General features: G+C 40.8%; 1 protein-coding gene across 1 annotated transcript; it reads left to right on the top strand.

Moving 5' to 3' along the window:
- Positions 1–1,387: 1,387 nt before the first annotated feature.
- Positions 1,388–4,473, top strand: LOC140270472 (beta-1,4-galactosyltransferase galt-1-like). The gene is made up of 4 exons (XM_072365627.1): positions 1,388–1,910; positions 2,667–3,001; positions 3,556–3,727; positions 4,130–4,473. The coding sequence occupies exons 1-4, from the start codon at positions 1,408–1,410 to the stop codon at positions 4,344–4,346; spliced, it is 1,227 nt and encodes a 408-aa protein (XP_072221728.1). The 5' UTR covers positions 1,388–1,407; the 3' UTR covers positions 4,347–4,473.
- Positions 4,474–20,502: the final 16,029 nt, after the last annotated feature.

Genomic DNA, 20,502 nt, shown 5'->3' with positions numbered 1-20,502 from the left:
TTGCCATTTTCCAGAGATCTTTTAGCCACCTGGTGTGAAGTGGTGGGAAGAGAGGGTGTGTCCAGATTACTGTTGTAATTCTTTGTCACTTGAGCTTTTAATGTCTGACTTGCACAACACAGGAGAGGTATGAAAATGAGTTATTGTTGCTGCTACTTTGGTACTACAGTCTAGTCTCCGAAGTGGCGTTTTTCTCACTGGTTTTATCGTCAGTGGTCTGTTCAGTCTCTGATAGAGTTTTAGTCCCTGTGATCTAGTCTTTGTCAGTAGGTGAGGTTCCTAAGTCAGTCCAAACCTCAGTTAATGTTCTTTTGGTAGGATATTGAGCCTGAGTACAGTGAGTCTTGTGGATTCAGTTATTCAGTCTGTCTTCTGTCAACCATCCCTTTACACAATGGGATGTAGCTTCTTCTGCGTCCTGTCCATAGAGGAGAGGATCAGTTAAGTTTGTTGACTTTCCTTAGGACCCAGTTTCCTACTTCAACAGGTGAAGTGTCGTGGTCCTGTTCCTTTCTGTAACCTGTTTCTGTATTTCTGTAACCTGTTGAGATATCCTCATCACCGTGTTATTCAGTTGTTTCACATTCACACCAGTTTCCATACTGTGGTACAACAGGTGAGTCTGTTGGTGCAGTTGTAAATAGACAGGGCGTTTTCTCCCTGCCATGACCTCATGTGGGACAACATGACAACATTCATGGTGGCATTTGGAGTAAACCATAGGTCAACACAATACGGAGAGCTTCAGCCCAGGTTAACTGTGTGTCTGCACAGACTTCTGTTAGGCCTTTTTGATGGTTCTATTTGCTCTTTCCACTAGTCCTCATGAAGCTGGGCGATAGACTCAACCGAGTTTATGTCTAATTCTAAACATCTTTTCTACTTCTCTTAGTTCTTCATTGGAGAAGTGAGTAGCATTACTGCTTTAAGATGGTAAGAAACTGTCTGACATCTGATTGTCTGACCTTGCTGTTAAGTCCTGATATTTTCACATATGTCATATGTTCCGACTGTCTGGTCTCAGACCTGCTTCAGGTGGAAATCATAAAGTCCCAATTTGTAGAAATTTTTTTGTTCAGGCAGTTTTTTTCAATTAAAGGATCAACTATTTTAAATGCTCTGTTTGTTTATCTGACTTTAACTCTGCAAGAGAGCTCTTAAATCAACTAGGAATAGTTCATCTAGAAAGTCACTGAGTTGTCCTAGTGGACAATATACAACAACCATGTAGATTTTTACCAGTGCAGTTACCATTTTATGCTCTGCTCACAGTTGGATGCGGCATTTCATGTGTTAATGTTTAATCTCTTCCTTTTTCAGGTTGAAATGAAAAGACAAAGTTACTTCTTACTTCTCTTGCTCATCACCACTTCGTTCATCCTCCTCTTAAATGTGAGAAGACCCAGCATGAACAAACCCATCCCAAAGCCTTTACGGGCTCCAGCTCCTTGCCCATTATTGATCTCTGAGGAGACCATCACCCCACTCAAAAACACAGCGCACTTACTGGTGTCAGCCTTCATGGACCAGAGAGTGAAGGGTTTTGATGTACGCATCATTGGCATATTTAAAAGAGACTCCATCCAACCTCTTCACTGCCTTTTTTGCTGTTCAGACCAGTTAAGTAAAACAACTCCTGCAAGGATCTTAACACATTCAGATCACTTTGGATTCCCCTACTGTACCACCGACGTCCTTTGTCAGATTCCTCAGAGCTGCAATGCAACACATGTCACTCTTCTGACTCAGCCCACCACAGAGAGGCCATTTAACCAGTCCTGGCTTCCTATTAGAAACAAGAAGACCAACGAAAAAGAGGAGAGACGTTTTGACTTGACTGTCTGCATCTCTAACCTATTTGGGGACTACAACAACGTGCTTCAGTATACGCAGGCTCTGGAGATGTACAGGTCAGCAAACAACACTTTAAATCAACATGTTGACCTTGTGGAAAAAGCAGTGTTGATATTAAATATATTAGATTAGATATAGAAATATTGAATATGCCCTTTCCAAATGGTATATTTGTGTCATAGTTTCTGTATTGCATGATAGTATATTAGAGGGATGGTCACAAAGTGAGATCTTGCAGTCGGTGTACAGAAAAAGAACTGTGTGATTAGGATGTGGTTGGGGGGGGGGGGGGGGTATTTACAGGTTGCTTTTTGACTGTGGTCACCATTGTTCTCTCGATAGCACTTTTGATCCATTTTAAGTACATCTCTACAAGTCTACATTCCAAGAGAAAAACAGAAAAACATTTTTTTCTAAAATAAAGAAAAGCTTCCAGTTTACAAAATCTTCTCCCTTGTCACAGATTCTGCAGATTAACATAATGATATATTTGTATAGAGATCCCCCTTTACCTACCAAGAATCTCTTGACTCAACTCTTTCTAGACTCTAACATGCATTAATAATCACATGCTTTGTACAGCTGCACCTACTCTGCTTGTACTATTGTCATTTAACAATTATTTGAATTAAGCATTTAATGTATAGACGACAGTTTCTTACTGCACTGAAACTCATATTTGTTCTTCGCTTGTAGGTCATTCTGCAGAAAGAGATCTATGTATCTATTTTATACCTAGTGATAACCTAAGTTAGTCAAACATATTTGAACTTATTTTGGGATAAATGAATAAATCAATCTTTTTGTTCAAGGTTGCTTGGAGTGGACAGAGTGGTGATCTATAAAACCAGCTGTGGCCCAGACCTCAGCCACCTTTTGCAGAGTTACAGCCAGGAGGGCTTTGTGGAAATAGTTCCTTGGCCCATCAGTGAGCATCTGAATCCATCTCATGGCTGGCTTCACTCAAAACATGGAGGGGATGTGCACTACTTTGGCCAGCTCGCTACACTTAACGAATGCATTTACAGATCCATGCATCGCTCACGCTATGTCCTGCTGAATGACATAGATGAGATCATAATGCCATACCAACACGAAAACCTGACGTCTCTGATGAACATGCTGCAACAACAGCATCCAAACGTAGGTTGTTCTGGGCATGCATTTGTAAAAGAAAAATGTGACAAATCTTTGATAAAAAATTGATAGATGTTTATACCAATCAGCCATAATATCACAACCACCAGCCTAATACTGAGTTAGCCTCCTCCTGCAGCCACAGGTGCTATGAGCAGTCAGAGCGCAAACAAAGAACACCTGAAGGTGTCCTGGAGCCCCTGGTACTGGGATTTTAGCAATATATCCTTTGGAACCTGTGGGGTCTTTGTTGTTTGGGCTTGCTTTTCATGATCGCTGTCAAACCCTATCAAATAAGCATCTTGGGAGTTTGGAGGCCAGGGGAACACCTCAGATTATTTGTTGTGTTCTTTTATCTCCTGTAAAGTGTTATAATGTTTAGTTAGGTGGTAAGTGCCACAATACCATCCGTGTGCATTTGCAGATTATCCCAGCAGAACATTGCATTGTAACAAAATGAACTGTGTTAATTTACCTGCCAGTGGTTTTAATGATATAGCTGATTGGTGTGTCTACATTCTGTATGCATTCTCTTTCCAAACTGTATTCACATTCTGTAGGTAGGAGAGTTCCTCATCGAGAACCACATTTTTCCCTGGAATCACTTTGAGCCAAGTGAGAGGTTTCACCTGAGTGAGTGGAGCAGGGTGCCCGGTGTTAATATTCTAGAGCACATCTACAAGGAAGACCCCGACAGAACGATATACCACCCACACAAAATAATAGTTCAGCCAAGGTAGGCCGAAGAGTTACTCCCTAGAACACATTCACTGGTTTATTTGACTTAATTATATGTTGTACTATTTCTTCTTAAATACCACTTTAGGTTTTTAATAAGATACTATTAATACTAAAGTAAAATGATGTTTACATAAATTAAAACTATGTTAAATGACAATATCCAGCGGATATCAGCTGCTAGTTTAGGGAGGGGCTGTGCCTGCCAGCAGATGTTGTGGATGAAGTTGTCACCAGCGTGGGTGGCAAAGAGGGCAAAACTGGTATTGACGCCATTGCAAATGAATTTCTATGTAGATACTAAATTTTAGTCTAAATTATTATCTGGCTACACAACCCGATGAGGAACAAAAATCTAAACACAAACTGCACTAAACTCACCTCTGCATCTGCATCACAGGTTGGTGGAGCAGACTTCAGTGCATGAAATTATCAAGAATCTTGGACAACGGTACAAAGTTCCACCAGAAGTGTGTCGGATCATTCATGTTCGTGTCCCCCTGCGTGGATCGTTAACGATAGATCAGCTTGTGGTGGACAAACGACTCTGGGACTTTCAGGAAAAACTGATTCACAATGTGAACAAGGTGCTGACGAAAGTGGGGCTACTTCCATAAGAGTGGCAGAGAGAATGTGCTTATCCTAACTGAACAGATTGAACCTGACGGTGAATGTGCATTTCTGGTGACTGCGTAGCCACTGCCACTATAATCCAAGCCCTGCTCAACTGTCAACAGCCAAGCAATAGAATCATTATGAAGTGCTCGTCACCTCACCCCACTTTTAAGTGAATGACAGTGAATTCCCCCTTGCACTTAAAATCATGTTCATATGGTGTTTTTTGGAGTTTCTTGATATAATAAATTATTGCTCATATAATATTTCATAATCATATGGTCTCCCATGATTTTTTTATGACGAAATATTTATAATCCAAGTGTTCTGGACTCTCCCGCTCCTCTTGCATATCATGCAATGCACATATTGTTTCACTGGAACACTGTTTTTGATATGTATGCTGCACTTAAAGCTCAGGAAGATTTATTGACCAACATTTGTTTTCACGGTACTTCTAAAGATCTTGGGTATGTCTTTTTGTATTGTTCCTTGAAGTATTGTTGTATTGTATTGTTTCTTTAAATGCCAGGGGTTAATGTAATCATATGTGAAGCTTTGATTTTTTTTTTTTTATCAAACAGCCTAATGATAGTCTCTATCTGTCTGGAATCTTTTTCTCAAATGGTGTTAATTTATGAGAAAGTTACAAGGGTAACAATCTATGGTTTTCTCATTCTACAAAGTGATCATGAACTGACAGATTTATTGGTGATCTCTTTTTTTTTTTTTTTTAATCTATTTATGTATCTACTTAATTTGCATATGGATGCAGAGCATTGCCCTTAGCCTCAGAAAGGCTAGGTCTGACAGATTGAATGTTCTACTGTTTTTAGACTATTTGAAGGAACCAACACTGACTAATCCTGACTACTTCCTGGGTGGGGCTGTACAACCTGTGTCGGGTACTTGCAAGCTATAGAAGAAGATGGCACCAGCGAGATGGTCGCTAAATGGCAGACGTGACATGTTCTGTTTATGACTGTGATTGTATGAAATCAGATCCTGTAAAGCTTCCTGTCTTATTGAAAGATATTAAACTACAGCAGGAGTGAACTCAGTTTATTTTTTTGTCCCATCAAAAGTTCCTCAATGTTCACAGGTCTGCAGTATTTTATTTTATTTTTTTCAAGAAAGAGTTTGACAAATTCATACTCATAACATTTTTTTACAAAGAAACTAATTACAGAGTATACTGTTCAAGCCACTTACCAGAGAGACACAGTGATTACAAGCAGGTATGTCTGAGAATTTGTACATAATTCATGTTTGAATTATCAGACAGGGGCAGATAGCCTTCCGGCAGCAGAGTTTCCCTGGCTTGCTGTTCTGGCTGACCGGGGCAAAGTGACACAGATGGGTGTCTTCTCCTGGGAGAGACAGCTCTCACACTAGCAATAATTCCTCTCAAATCTGAGATAAAGAACAGGAGATCGGTTTAGGGATTGCCCCTAAACAAATTTGAAGACTAACACCTGTATAACCATGTATCTGGGAGACACCACATTTATGGGAGGGCATGTTGGTCAAGTTTAGATTTTTTTTAACATGTTTTCTCTTTGTCCCATTCTCATTGGGCAGTTCATACAGGCACAGGCAACTCCTCCAGCAGACTGTATCTGCCATTTTCTCAGGAAAATACACGGTCTGTGGCACAAGACTGAAAAACCTACAGGGTAGCAGGCTTTTCCTAGGGAGAAGGAGGAAGAGCAAGGTACCTGAAACGAGAGGGGAAAGTCAGTGATATTTTCAAAATAAAACAGAAAATCATGAAACAAGACATGAAACAGAACGTAAGTTGTGACAGAACTGGTCTGTTTCAAAGGTTTCACCCTCAATCCAATGTTGCTGTACAGTTCAATCGTGAGAAACTATGGATTTAGTTTAGTTTTGAATTTTTCAAAGTTCCAATCTGGGTTAGGGTTCCAATCTATTTCATCTGAAAACATTTTCTTTTTTAATTTTGTTTAAAACTTAACAATGTATTCGATACAGTTGAAGTAAGACTAGATATCATGTGAACTTGAAAACTGTATCTTGCTGACTTGTTTTATATTGAGCTGTGTTACATTCTCTGGCCTGAAACTGCCCTGAAGTGCCCAAAGGCTGAAATTTCACACTTCAAAATTCTGGTGTCATGCCCAGAACAGCACTCTTTTACTTTACAGTACCACATAATGTACCAGCAACTAGATAAGAGGACACTTTCTCCATAAAACACCCAGTTTAAAAAGAAAAAATTGGGCCGAGAGACCCATGACTGCTCTGAGGAAGAAGAAATAAAGTATACAGGCAAGACGTGGAACAAGAATAAACATCACATTGGATTTTACTGCTGGACAGAGAGCACAGAGTGATGCAGAGTTAGATTCATTGTTGCTATCGGTGAGTAATAACTGATCCCTCTTGTTCTACTGGTTTTGCTTCACTTGGCTTTGTTCAGAGTCTCTGCAAGTTTCAACAAGTCACATTAAAGACTTTTTAAGACTTTTTTAAGACCAGAATGAATACAATTTAAGACCCATTTCACAACCATACTGGCAAAAAAGAACAAGAGGCATGAAGGAATCTCGGATTACTTGTAAAGTATAGGATTTTTACTTTGGAATACAAAATGTTTAACCCAACTAAAGACACCAGGAGCCTCTCTATTGTGAACTAATATTTGTTCCTGTTAACTATTGGAGATGAGCCCCCCCATATTAACATTGAAGGGCCATATTAATGGAGACATGAAAATACAGTAATTACAGTAACATTAGGTGACGTGGTGCACAGTAACGTGATTTTACATCGTGTACTAGCATCATCCTGCGCGGAATCCAGAGGAAAATACACCGTTAACGGGACACGGGACGTCGCTTATATGCAACAGCAGCTTGTCGCTATGACAGAGAATACATGTAGTCAGATCTGAGTTTACGTGTGTTGGTAACGGCGCACACGGACGAGAGACACCTGCCTGGGTGTGAACACATTCCGGGTGCGTGAAATAAAAGTAACGTTCATACATTTTTAAGACCTTTCAAAATCGTATTTAAGACATTTTATGAAATTTTAAGATAATTTTAGACATTTTAAGACTTTAAATTCAAATGATTGGATTTTAGGCAAGTCAAGGTCATTTTATTTCATACACAAGTGCAACTCAATGTGATTTACATAGCAGGAAAATAAATAACAGAGTGAAAGGATAAAAAGATGAAAAGATAAAAACGTGCAAAGACAAGTAAAACAAAGCAAGACAATAAAACCTTCTGTAACAGCCGGAAACCAGAAGTAGTGCAGGATAGAATTAATAAAATGCTTTGGTAAAAAAAAAAAAAAAAAGGATAAGACAAGTAAAAAGGAGATAATATACACTCAAGAGTATCTGTAACTCTAACCATTGGCACCCATCATCACATTTCAAAGGCCTGACAAAACTATTTGAGCCTTGATTTAAAAGTAGCAACATTTGGGGCACATCTAAGTGTTTCAGGGAGTTTGTTCCAGAAATAAGCAGCACAATGTCTGAATGATGCTTTGGGGCCCAAACCATTTAGGGATTTGTAGATCAGCAAATTAATTTTAAATATAAACATAATTATAAATAAAATTTGTTGAGAATGCTTTAAGAGGAATGAAAGGTATTCAAAGGAGGCAAACCCTCCGAAGTGCACCTGCTTGCACTGAAAATTGTTTCTATAGAGAGCAGCTACTCCGCCACCTTTTTTTCCATCATGGCTGACATTGAAAGTATTAAAATTAGGGGTAGCCCTCAGTCACAATAGCTGCACTATTTTGTTATCTAACCAAGTTTCGGTTAGGAATAAAAAGTCAAGATTATGTGATGTGATAAAATCAATTACTAAAAATGATTTATTCCCTAGTGACCTGATGTTAAGTAGTGCTGCTTTAATGGTTTCACAAACAGCCTTCTGTGTAGGTCTGGAGGTAATCTCAACACGAATCAGATCGCTTGAACGGGAGTTAGTATTAAGGTGAATAATTTGTCTGTGGCCATGCCGCCGACTATTTAATATGACTGGTATTTGTGACACAGCATGGTTTTCGGTATGTCAAACAGAGGATACAGGGGAGTAAAAAATAGGCTGGAGTTGTTGGTCTATCCCTCACACACATATTGAAAGACTGGCCTCGTTGGCTGTCACATAAGGACAACTTTTCAAGGCTTTTCAAGGAGTATCAGAGAAAATGGATGACACTCGCTTACAATCGCAGTTGTTGTCCATTTCGTTTGCTCTTATTTTGTCTACTGACCTTGGCTTGTAGATAGCGAGATTCTGGAGCCCATATCTTATGTTTGCATTAAGCAGCCGGGAGCCCCTCGGGTTTGGGTGGATCCCATCTGATTTAAAGCGGCTACTACAGTTCCAGAAAATGTTCAAATTGTCAAGTGTACTTTATGGGCATGTTAGCCCGATTTTTTCATTGGAAGCTCAAGAATAAGCTGGAGAAATCGTTTATTAAAAAACTATTTATTAGTGGTCACAAGTAAAGTATATGGCAGCGCTGGACTCGGAGTGCCAGAGCTCCCGTAGGAAATCCGTCAGGCCGAGCCCCGATATCCGGAAACATGTCATATTTATATTCAGCTTTATCTCACAGAAGTTGTTTTCACACTTGTCAGAGTATAATTGGCCAGTCTTCAGTGGCATGATCAGGCCAACCGCTGTCCTTGTTGTGTTCTTTGGATGTGATAAACAATGTGTGTGTGTGTGTGCTGTTTTTAGGCGTGGATCTAATGTACCAGACCTATCTGCCCTAAAAGAGATGTTTTGTCTAACCCAGTTGTTTATGTCATTCTAAGGTCTTGGACCCTTTTAAGGTCATCGATTGTGCAGTATGAGCAGAATGGAAAAGTACCAGCTAGGAACAGAGGTTATTTAGTAAAATACAGAATATGAATTTATAATGTCTAAGATCAAAGCCAATTATAACAGGCAGAACAAGCTGTTGTTAACCACGTGTTAAAGCTAAGGAGTCTACTAAAACTTTCAATTCCTCTGTTCAGTGTTGGTATAGGGCCCGATATTGTTGTGTGATGCTGGAGTTTTCCCAGGAGTTCCAGCAGGAGAGTAAAAATTGGCCTAATTTTCTGATTTTAGACGTTTTAAGACTTTTTAATACCCCACGGATACCCTGTTTGTTGATCAAGTTGCTGAGATGCTGGTTTAATTTCCGGATATGAAAGCAGTCCTGATCACTTCTCCCTCTGCTCTGTGCAGGCTGTGAATCTGAGGAGACAGAAGCTGTGGTTGATTCCTAAAATGAAAACTATTGAAACATGTTTACATACTCCAGACATCTTCCTTAGTGCTCTGTAACAGGACTATCAGGAAATGCACATATATTACAACCGCATTGTGTTCGTCCCAGTTGTTTTTCATCAGAAACAGAAACAGAATTTTAACATTATTGTGATCATTCCTGCCTCACAGATGAAGCCTCATTTAGCATCTGGCAATGTCTGCAGATAGCCATCTCGGGACTCATGGTTCGTGGGTTTTTGTGTTTCTTATGTGCTGGTTTTCCTTTTGTTCTTGGTGTTTTCTGTATTATTTTTGTGATACTCTGTCCTTTGGTTCATTTTTACTAGCTTTACTTTGTTGACTGTTATTGAGTCGGTCAGTTCTTCTGTTGTTTCCTCTTTTGTTTTGTTTTAGTTACTTACCTTTATTAGTTTTTGCTTGTCATGCTTAGGCAGCACCTTCAGTTCTTTCAATAAAGCCACCAAGACCATCTCTGCCTTTCTTCGCCTCCTCCCTCCGAAAGTCCTGCATTTGGGTTTTAACCTCAGTGAAACTCGAAGACTGTCATATAGACTGAGATTGTGATCCACTGAGACACCGATACTGTGCTGTATGAAAGACTGAACCCATTTTGGCTTTTTCTCTCTCTCTCTTGTTACCTAACAACCTGGATTCAAAATTGATTTGTTTGAGATTTAATACAGCGGGAGACAGCATAAAGCGTACAAGCAACACAGCTGTATGCTGCGCTTTGCACAAGCATGATCAAAATGTTTGAAATTTTTTTGTAATAATGTATCTTTTGAAGTTATGGATCTGATTTGTATTTATGTATTTATCTTTATATTTAAGTATTCTATATTCTTGTGTTTCCACACAACTTGGTCCAAATTAGTCAGGAATCTTTTCCTCAAATTAGTCCAATTTTTAGAAAAGTCAGTGAGGCAATGATTCACGGTTTTCTCATTGGCAAGGTGCAAAAAAAAAAAGGAAAGTAGTGTATACATATGTATTCACTCCGTCCTTTGATGATCAAGTGATTAGGGTTGCCAAATTTTTTCCTGTTTTCTGAAATTTCGTTGTGTTTTCTGAAATGTTGTTGTGTTTTGACCCTCGGGGCCACCGCTCGTTGTCACGGCCGTGTGCAACAGACAAAATCTCAGAGGGGATGATGCTGAGTAAAGCGAGTCAGAGATATGCATTCACTGGGGAGGTCCAAATATACACACACTCCCCTCTCCAACTCGCCATTCTATATCTCACTATGAAAATGAGCAGCTCAAAACAATTCATTTGTATTTAGTGGGACATTTTGACCAACAGCACTTGGAACCTAAAAGCCCTTTTTCAAGGAGCTAAAAGATTATTTACTCCCTTGGATTTGCATTCCCACAAGACTAGATAGTTAAAGTCATTTAAGGTAATTAAGTGAACAAAAATAGAGTCACAGAAGTGACAAGTCTCATGAGCCGGAAAAGCCAAATAGAAGAAGATTTTAGGGTAAACGCAAGCAAATGAACCAGGCAGATTTACAAAGAGGGAGTGACTAGAGTATGTTTACTCTCGGGGGCAGAAGGGATGCAGCTAGCAACAAATAAGACATAGCAGGAAGAGTAAGGCAAGCAAGACATGAAACAAAGGAAATTCACTCTTGAAATATAAGGGGGAAATTCATTCTAAATAAACACAAAACAAGAGCTTTACATGAGCAAATATGACTGCAACCATAGCATGTGAGGTGAGTATTCTGCAATGACTAAGAGTAACCTGGAAACTAAATACTGTGGGGAGCTGATTAGTGATGGTGTGCAGCTGTGAACGAAAACAGGTGACTTGAGTGAAACTAAGTGACAGGGGAAAAAGCATGACCAGATATTAACCTAAAAACCTGAAAGCAAGAAAAAACTAAACTCAAAACATGACATCTTCAAGTGGAGTTCTGTATTTTAATGTTTATGTACCGCTTTCCTGATGGCAGCGGTACAAACAGTCTGTTGCCAAGGGTTAGTGGGATTCTTAGCAATGCGTCCTCTGGACTCTGGAGGTGTAAACAGAGTCCAGATCAGGTAGACGGCAGCCCACAATCGCCTGTGCAGCCACCACCCATCCTTTCTGTTCTGTGCCTCGTACAAACAATATGGTGTCTCAACCTGTGTTTTCACATGAGTAAGTGAAGTTTCCTGAGGGGTGTTCCACAAAGCTGGATTAAGGGAAAGCCTAGCTTATCTCGATAAGTCTGGCTCATTTAAATAGATAGATGGATAGATGGATAGATAGATAGATAGATAGATAGATAGATAGATAGATAGATAGATAGATAGATAGATAGATAGATAGATAGATAGATAGATAGATAGATAGATAGATAGATAGATAGATAGATAGATAGATAGATAGATAGATAGATAGATAGATCGATCGATCGAACGAACGAACCAGAGTGTCAGTGTCAGTCTGACGTACTGTTGTCTCTCTGTGAGGTAGTCTGTAATCCATCTAACCAGGTGTGAGTCCACCCTCAGGGGTTGAAATGTCTGTTGTGGTGGGAGGGGGGTTGAACTGTTCGTGGGTGTGGCGGGTGGGGGTGCTCTGCCGTCTGAGGTACCAGTTAAACCTGTTAAAAAACAGGTTTAGCTGGTTTGCACTCCCAGCATCCCCCTCGTCTGTGCTGCTGCCCTTCTTGCAGCCTGTGATGGTTATCATGCCATCCCAGACCTCCCTCATGTTGTTCCGCTGAAGCTTCTGTTCCACCTTCCTTCTGTATTCCTCCTTTTCCTCTCTCAGCGGACCTTGAGTTCCTTCTGTACGCACTTCAGCTCTTCTCTGTCAGAGTTCCGTTCCACCAACGTGGCTTATTTGAATGTCAGCTGAGTAAACATGGTAGTTTATGCTGCTTAACTAGCCTGCTCCTGGGCAGGCTTACGTTCAACCTTAACTCAGCTGTGTCTCAAAGAATGTGCTACCGGCTGAAACAGACTCCTGAAAGAAAATTCCACCTGTTAGAATTCCGCACTCCCACAACTCACGTCTTTTATGAAAAACAAAACAAAAAAAATTGTGGTCTCGAAAAATCAATAAATAAATCAGTCAGCGCCAGTGCAACTATACAAGTACTGAACATGAAATTAAATGAAAAAGAACATGCTATTCCTTTAAACTAATTGATACCTTATTACATCTCCGTCCCACATTTCACAAACACCCGACCTACACCCACCCAGGATCAGACTCAGAGAAATGGTGGACAGGTCCTTTCAGGCTGCTGCTCCACATTTTCAAGAGCCGATAATGTAAAACAACCTACTGGCTGACGTATTTGCATTCAGTTCATCATCTCCCTCAGGCTTCCCCAAAGTTATCGGTGCACTAGACTGTACACATGTACACATCCAGGCCCCTGCTGGACCTGTGGAGGCTGACAACGTAAACCGAAAATCTTTCCATTGCCTAAATCTACAGGTACGTATTGGGAATAATTGTCCATAGACTCTGATTTCTCATTTGGAAAAACATCACATCAACCCCTTTGAGAAATGCTGAGCAATGTTACATTAATGCCCTGTGAAACCAAGTACCTAATCAATGACTCCTATCCTCCACGCATACAGATGATCTGTGATGGAGGTAATTTAAGTTCCAACATTGAGGCTAAATTGACGGGATCAGTTCATGATTCCAGGATCTCCCGAGCATCCTCACTGGCACAGAGGTTTGCACAAAAAATTTACTTACTCGAAAGAGTGTACTTTTGAAGTAAGGTGTACATAGCATAGGCATCATTTTAGTAATCTAATGAGAGGTCAGGTGTAGAGGTCATCTTAAGGAATTTAAAGTGCTCATCATACTTTATTATAGATATAGTCATATAAGGCACATATTGCATCAAATTGCCAAGTCTTAATGCATGTATATCCAACCAGCATTTCTCTTATTCTGCAGGAGAGTTCAATGGTATCATGCTTGGGGACAGAGGCTATACATGCTGGCCGCACCTCCTCACGCCATATCCTGATCCAGGAACAAGGGCGGAGAGGGTATTCAATCATGAACATGCTAAAACAAGGGCTAGAAATGACCTTTGGACAGATTAAATCCAGGTTCATTGCTTAACATTCTCAGGCACCATGGCTGAATTCTGACAGAGCCATCTTAAATTGATCTTAAATTGATTGTGGATAGTGGCCCTATACACTTATACACTCATAACTATGCATGGTTATCATGTAGGACCTGTGCCATGTGTATTGCATGTTTATGCGCGCGCACACACACACACACACATTCATTAGCCCAGTAGTATGCTCGCCAAGCAGTTGATGTGTTATTCTGTGGTTTGAGGTCATCTATATCCACAGTTGTGTTGCATGCGATTGCCAGTGCTTGTTTTTGTTTCTTTGTGTGTTTGTTTTTTTTCTCTGCTTGTCTGCTTTCAGGTGCTCCAGCTGATGCTAAGGCTGGATTCCCCACAAAGGCCGTGGATTGTCTTCTGTTTTGTTTGTGCAGGTGTAGCAGCTGGTCGCCTGTTTTTTCTTTCCCTTTTTGTTCTGTTTCTTCTTTCTTTTCTCTTCCTCTTTCCCTGTCCCTCAGTCAAAGTTTGATGGTCCCTCAGGGGTCATCAAACTGTAAACAGAGAATTACTGCAGTTGTTGAAGTAGGAGATCATAGGGATGCATGAGATGCAGAGAATTTCCATAGAAAGAAAATGAAATAGAATTCAACTACTCATGGGTTAGGGATGTCCTCTGTGGTCTGAGGATCAAGCAGGCAGATGGTGTCTCCCACCACTGACAGATATGGGCACACCATCATTATAATTGAGAGACTAACAATTTGAGGGAAAGTGATCAAAACCTTCAAGATCTGATTTATTTGTCATGCATACATGCATACACATGAAATTTGTCCTCCGCTTTTAACTCATCCAGGTTGGCACCTGTTGACACACACATGCACAGGTCACATACTCATAGAGACAGATGCCATACACTGGAGCGGTGGGCAGCCATTCCCAGCACCCGGGGAGGGTACGGTACCTTGCTCAAGGGCACCTCAGCCGTGACAAGGAGGTGAACTGCCACCCCTCAGCTGTCACCAATCTTTTTGAGCGGTGAGAGTGGGGATTGAACCGCCAACCTTCAAGTTATTGGACGACCCACTCTCATTACGGCCGCCCATACTGATCCCGCACACTTTTGGGAACATATTCCGAGGAGGTCCCTCCCTCTATTACTTTCACCAGTGGTCACCCTTGATTGCATCCAAACATAGGTTATTCTTGGCATGCATTTATAAAAGACAAAGGTGACATAAATACTTAAATTTTTATAATCGTATTCTGTAGGTAGTAGAGTTCCTCATGGAGAACCACATCTTTCCCAGGAAGATATTTGAGCCAAGTGGGAAGTTTCACCTGCCTCAGTGGAGAGGGGTGCCAGGTATTAATATTCTGGAGCACATCTACAAGGAAGAGCTGAACAGATATGTATACCATCCACACATAGTGATAATTCAGCCAAGGTAGGCTGAAGAGTTGCTTATTCAGATTTTAATTTGAATTTCAAAACGAATGCAAAACATAGCCTGTGAGGGGACATTCAGTTTCTAACACATCTACCACCCCCTGCTGTCTTAAAATGTAATCAAGTTTTTTTCAAAATACTTTTCACCTTTGTGTCTGTATCACACGTTGGTGGAGCAGACTTCAGTGCATGAGGTGCTCAGGAATTTCTAATTCTCATCGTGAGTCAACTCTGGATCAGCTTCATGTGGACGAACGACTGTGGGACTTCATGGAAAAACGGATTCCTAGTGTGGACAAGATGCTGTGGAAAGTAGGGCTGCTGACATTGGGGTGGCAGAGCTAAAGAATGGGATGGACTGACACAAGTTTCACAGGATGAAACTGACAATGACTGTGCACAGCCAGTGGGAACATTTGTGATGTCCATGAAGTCTTTCCAACTACAATCTATGGCCTGATTTGGATGCTGGGTAACTGTATTTGAATTATGTAAAACTATAGGTACTACATGGTATGGGTATGCCTGTTAACCCATTTAATCCCAAATTTTTCCCTGCAAAATAAGTGCATGTATTTCACTCCTTAGACCTCCCTAACACATACTATGTATTATTTTATTTTCATTTCATGTTGGTTATGTTAGTGAGTAACATGAGTAACATGTTCTAACTAGGCATTGTTACACATGTGTTTACAACTTTATTAGATATCATGTCAATGCATACTGAAAGGAACTAACAAGGACAGCAACACAATTACTGTATTTCATAGTCTCATAAAACAGTTAAATAACCATACAGCTAAGAGTGTTTGAACTTACAAAATAAGAACTAATATTAGTTTATAAAAATAAAATAAATGAATTGTAGCAGTAGCTTAAATTGACTTCACATCTACTGACCACTAACATCAAAGCCAGAAGATGAGTGCACAGTGTTCAGCAGAAACACAAATCAGTGCAGGGAAGTATTTACTGTACCTCAAAAACAGTGCAAAAGATATAAAAACAGTGCATACTGAAAGCGCACTATTAGTGACAAAAATCTAAATATGTTAATGAACCAATAAATTTGATGTATGTGACACAGGAGCAAAGCACAGCTCAACAGCTTATCGGTTAGATTTCATTCTCCATGAAAAATCTTGAAGCACTCAATGTGGAGTGGTACATCACACTTCTCACATCCATACACAGTGCGGTTGTAGCACCGTCTGCAACTTTGGTAACGTTTTCCCGTGTTTACAGGCCAGTGATGTTTCCCATCACCTCTTGTTGGATCCAGAGGTTTCACAATTGCAGATCTTCTGCCTTGCCCAAAAGTTTGTTTTCCATATCTCTTGAGCAGATCCATGGACAAAACCCGTTGAAAGGTCAGGAGGTCATAATCACTGTCAACAACTTCTCTGAAGAACAGCCAGCTATTCACCGTTGCACTGTGAAGAGACCAGGCCAAGATTGGCCACCACCACTTCTTTGACCTTATTGCAGATCTATATCTTGACACATGAAGATCATGCAGATCCACGCCACCCATTTTTTGATTATATGTAAGGAAACACAGAGGCTGTGGCTTTTTTCTCTTTTCTCCACCTGGATGCTTAACCCTCTGAATAACTTTCTACGGCATTGGTTGCCATGGTTACAGCACTGTTATCCTTCCACCAGTAACTTCTCTCCCTCTGTAAAACCCTCTGTGCTTCCACGAGGCATTCTTTCAAAAGCCTTCACGCCTGTGAAAGGGATGTCATGCAGACGGCACCGTCTCAGTGTGCCAAGGGAACCATAACCTCGTTTGGTCATTTCATCAATGAGGCTAAGTGAGGCGAAAAGGTTATCATGCACAAATGTGCATCCTGGAGGAACTTCTGCTTGTTCAGCCAGACCAAGGACTACACTTGGGACCTGTCCTAAGCCAGTTTCAGGCAGATGTGTGTGGACTCCACAATAGGACCCACATGTGAAACATGTAACCTGTGGGTGAAGCAAGGCTCCACAACTTGTACCCAAACCAAAATGGTTTGATGAACTGCTTGCAGCCATCCCTGCCATAATAGGGTATCATACTTTCATCAATTGAAAGCTGTTTTGTGAATGGCATAATCTTGTAGGTGTCATTCAGTGCACTGAAGATGGGCTGCACTTTGTAGAAAGGGTTGTCTGTGGCCTTTGAGTTATCCATCAGATAAATTGAGGCCATTATCTCATCAAAGCGGTTCCTTTTTATTGCATTTGAGATGGCTTCATTGTAGACATCAGGGTCATATGACCATTACATGTGCCTCCATGGGTTAAATGCCTACATTTACTATCTACAACCCTTAGCATAAATTATGGAAACACGACTTTTGGAGGATGCTCATTCAGTGGTGTTATTCAAAAAAGTGAAGTCAACTTTATTATCAATGCTGCCATATGTACAGGACATACAGAGAATTGAAATAGCGTTTCCGTCTTTTCCCTGGTGCAAACAGCAATAAACATGAAAAGCAAAATACAAAGTAGAAGATAAAGATATATTTAAAAAATTTAAATATATATACAAGTTAAAAGAGAGAATGAGAGAAGGCACAGGTAAATCTGTATAAATATGGCAAGTGGAACAGTACTAAATTAAATTAACAGTAAATTAATACCAAATTAACAGTATATGGGGGGGTCAGCGTCCAGAGTTTGGGGGCAATACTGAGTGCTTTGCGGACCAGGCATGTGTTGTAGATGTCTTGGAGGGGAGGGGAGGGGATGATGATCCTCTCAGCTGCTCTCACTATGCGCTGCAGGGTCTTCCAGCAGGATGCAGTGCAGCCGCCGTACCACACAGTGATGCAGCTGGTCTGGATGCTCCCGTTGTTTGAAGGTTGAAGGTCTGCGTGATGACTGTGCATGATGGGGACTGGTGCTCTGGCCCTTTTCAGTCTTGGGAGGAAGAAGAGGCACTGCTGAGCTTTCCTGGTGATGCGGTGTTGTTGCTCCAAAACAGGTCCTTCTCCACATTAAGAGAAAGATTGTTGTCTCTGTACCACACGGCCAGTTGGCTCCCCTCGTCCCTGTAGTTTGACAGTAGTGTCATCCGAAGACTTGATGAAGAGGTTGTTGATGTGTGTGCAGGGTGCAGGGTGAGGAGTAGGGGGGTGAGCACGCATTCTTGGGGGCGCCCCGTGTTCAGTGTAATGGTGCAGGATGAGTTGATGGACCCTGACCCTAACCCTAACCCCGGATGGCCTGTGGTCTTCCGGTCGGTAAGTATAGCAACCAGTTGCACAGTAAGTTGTTCAGTCCAGTTTCTGTATCAGCTGTTGGGGGATGATTGTGTTGAAAGCTGAACTAAAGTTTAAGAACAGCATCCTCACATATGAGTCCTTGGTGTCCAGGTGAGTGAGAGCTGAGTGGAGGGAGGTGGAAATCGCATCATCAGTAGAGGTGTGCATCTGTACCTGCCTCACAATTCAATCTGATTCCGATTATCTGCTTAACGATTCGTTTTGACTCTGCAATGCATCACAATTCTTCTCACTCGATTTGTTTTTGTCAGTTATCACTTACTACAAGCAGTCGGATACATATTGTTTTGAACTCCTTTTTTATTTTGGTATCCCCGAAAAACAAAACATGAATCTTTCCACTGTAGTGAATTACAATTCTTAAAGTGCGCTGCTTATAATTACTTAGATAATATAAAAGAAAATAAAGTTTTCAGTAGAGCAGCTCTAAGACAGGGTACTTCTGAACTTTGTAATCACACACTGACTGTGCAAAATAGTAAACAAATACTGTGTTAAGTTATTCTTTCACATGTAGTATACCAAAACAAATAGCATAGGCCTAGCCTACCTATTTAAGAGTGCAAATATTCAATTTTCAAAACAAAACAATTCCTTGTTCTTCATTGCAAGTATGCTGTATAAAACACTTTTGGCAGCTTGAAGACAAGGACACTGGAGACCCTAAGAATCATGTGTGGCAATCACATCATACAGCTGCAACACCGATGCATTACATAGATGTAAACATAAATCTTAATAAACAAAGTTGTAAACCCAAAATAAATTGCATCACACCTACAATCACTTTCAGAGGAAATGTATCTTCTGACCAAATCGCACAATACCTGCTCACTCTTCAGCATTTTTGGTATTTCAGGGTTCTTGTGTAAGAACACTAGGTGATCGACATGTTCTGGTTTGAGAGGGCTTCTTTTTGCAGTGACAACATCTCCTGCAGTGGAGAAGACTGTCTCTGCCGACACACTTGTCCCTGGGATACACAAGTATCTCTTTGACAGCTTGGACAGGAGAGGAAAGGTGAAGTCGTGGCCACGCCACCAGTTCAAGGGATCCTGGGTGAGATGCAGAGATGGAGATTTGTAGTAGTTGTCCACTTCCTCCTCAGCCCTGGCATGGGTGGTTTTATTTTGCACTGCAGCCTCATTGTCAGTGAATGCATGTCCAAGCAAACTCACAAGCAGTGATGATGAGGTCGTCCTTTTGAAGATGACACGCTCAGGGAGGTGTTGAAGAAAACTGTGAGCTCTTCTGCACATTCCTTAAGCACACGGGTCAGGAATGTTGTCAGGAATGTTGTCTGTGCGGTCCCTGCAACTGAAGTCCCATCACTCAGGTGCTCTTCCTGCATACAAACCTGTCAGTTCTCTTCTCAGGTCCTCACTCTTGAGAAAACTGAGATTAATATCGCTTAAAAAAGCACAACGAAAATAAATAGAAAATCGAATTGTGACCAAATAGTAAGAAACCAGCTGAATGAAATGTGAAAAGCCAAACATAAACCATCACTAACACTGAAAGAGAAGAAAACAAAGTTACAGCGGGCTGAAGAGAAGCAGTCATGGACTGTGGATGGTTAGATGGAAGTGATAGTCGGTGATTAATCAAGAATCTGCTTTGGGCAAGGAGATAATGACTTACATTGGTGCAGCGCCAGTGAAACAAGGAAAGACGATTGTCGGAATAGAACAAATTTCAGCAATCATTGATGATATGGTGTCGATGTTGGGTAAAGGACAACGATGATGTCGTTAACCTCTACAGTAAATGAAAAAGTGTACTTTGAAATTTTAGGCGACTTTTTCTTTCTATTGACAGGAGACACTGAGGTCATTTTTACATCTTGCCCCAGAGGAAAGAGCATTCCAAATTTCTCTCAGGAAAGACATGGCAACCCAACGACAAGATCAGAAATGCACAAAAACTCTCCATGACAAGGCGCCCACCTGCAGAGCTGATCTGTCAACTGAAAGTTGACATGAATCAATGAAGAATATTGTTGTTCATTAGAGTACACAAAGCAATATGGATGGTGTAGGATGTTTACTGTTGTTGCACCAAATCAAATGGTGTGCAAAGCAAAATTTTCACCAAATGGCAGCT

The sequence above is a fragment of the Leuresthes tenuis genome, unplaced genomic scaffold, assembly GCF_036924035.1.
Source record: "Leuresthes tenuis unplaced genomic scaffold, fLeuTen1.0.hap1 SCAF_15, whole genome shotgun sequence".
Taxonomy (NCBI): Eukaryota; Metazoa; Chordata; class Actinopteri; order Atheriniformes; family Atherinopsidae; genus Leuresthes; species Leuresthes tenuis.
Note: the sequence above shows the minus strand (reverse complement) of the source record. Positions and strands in the feature narration are given on the sequence as shown.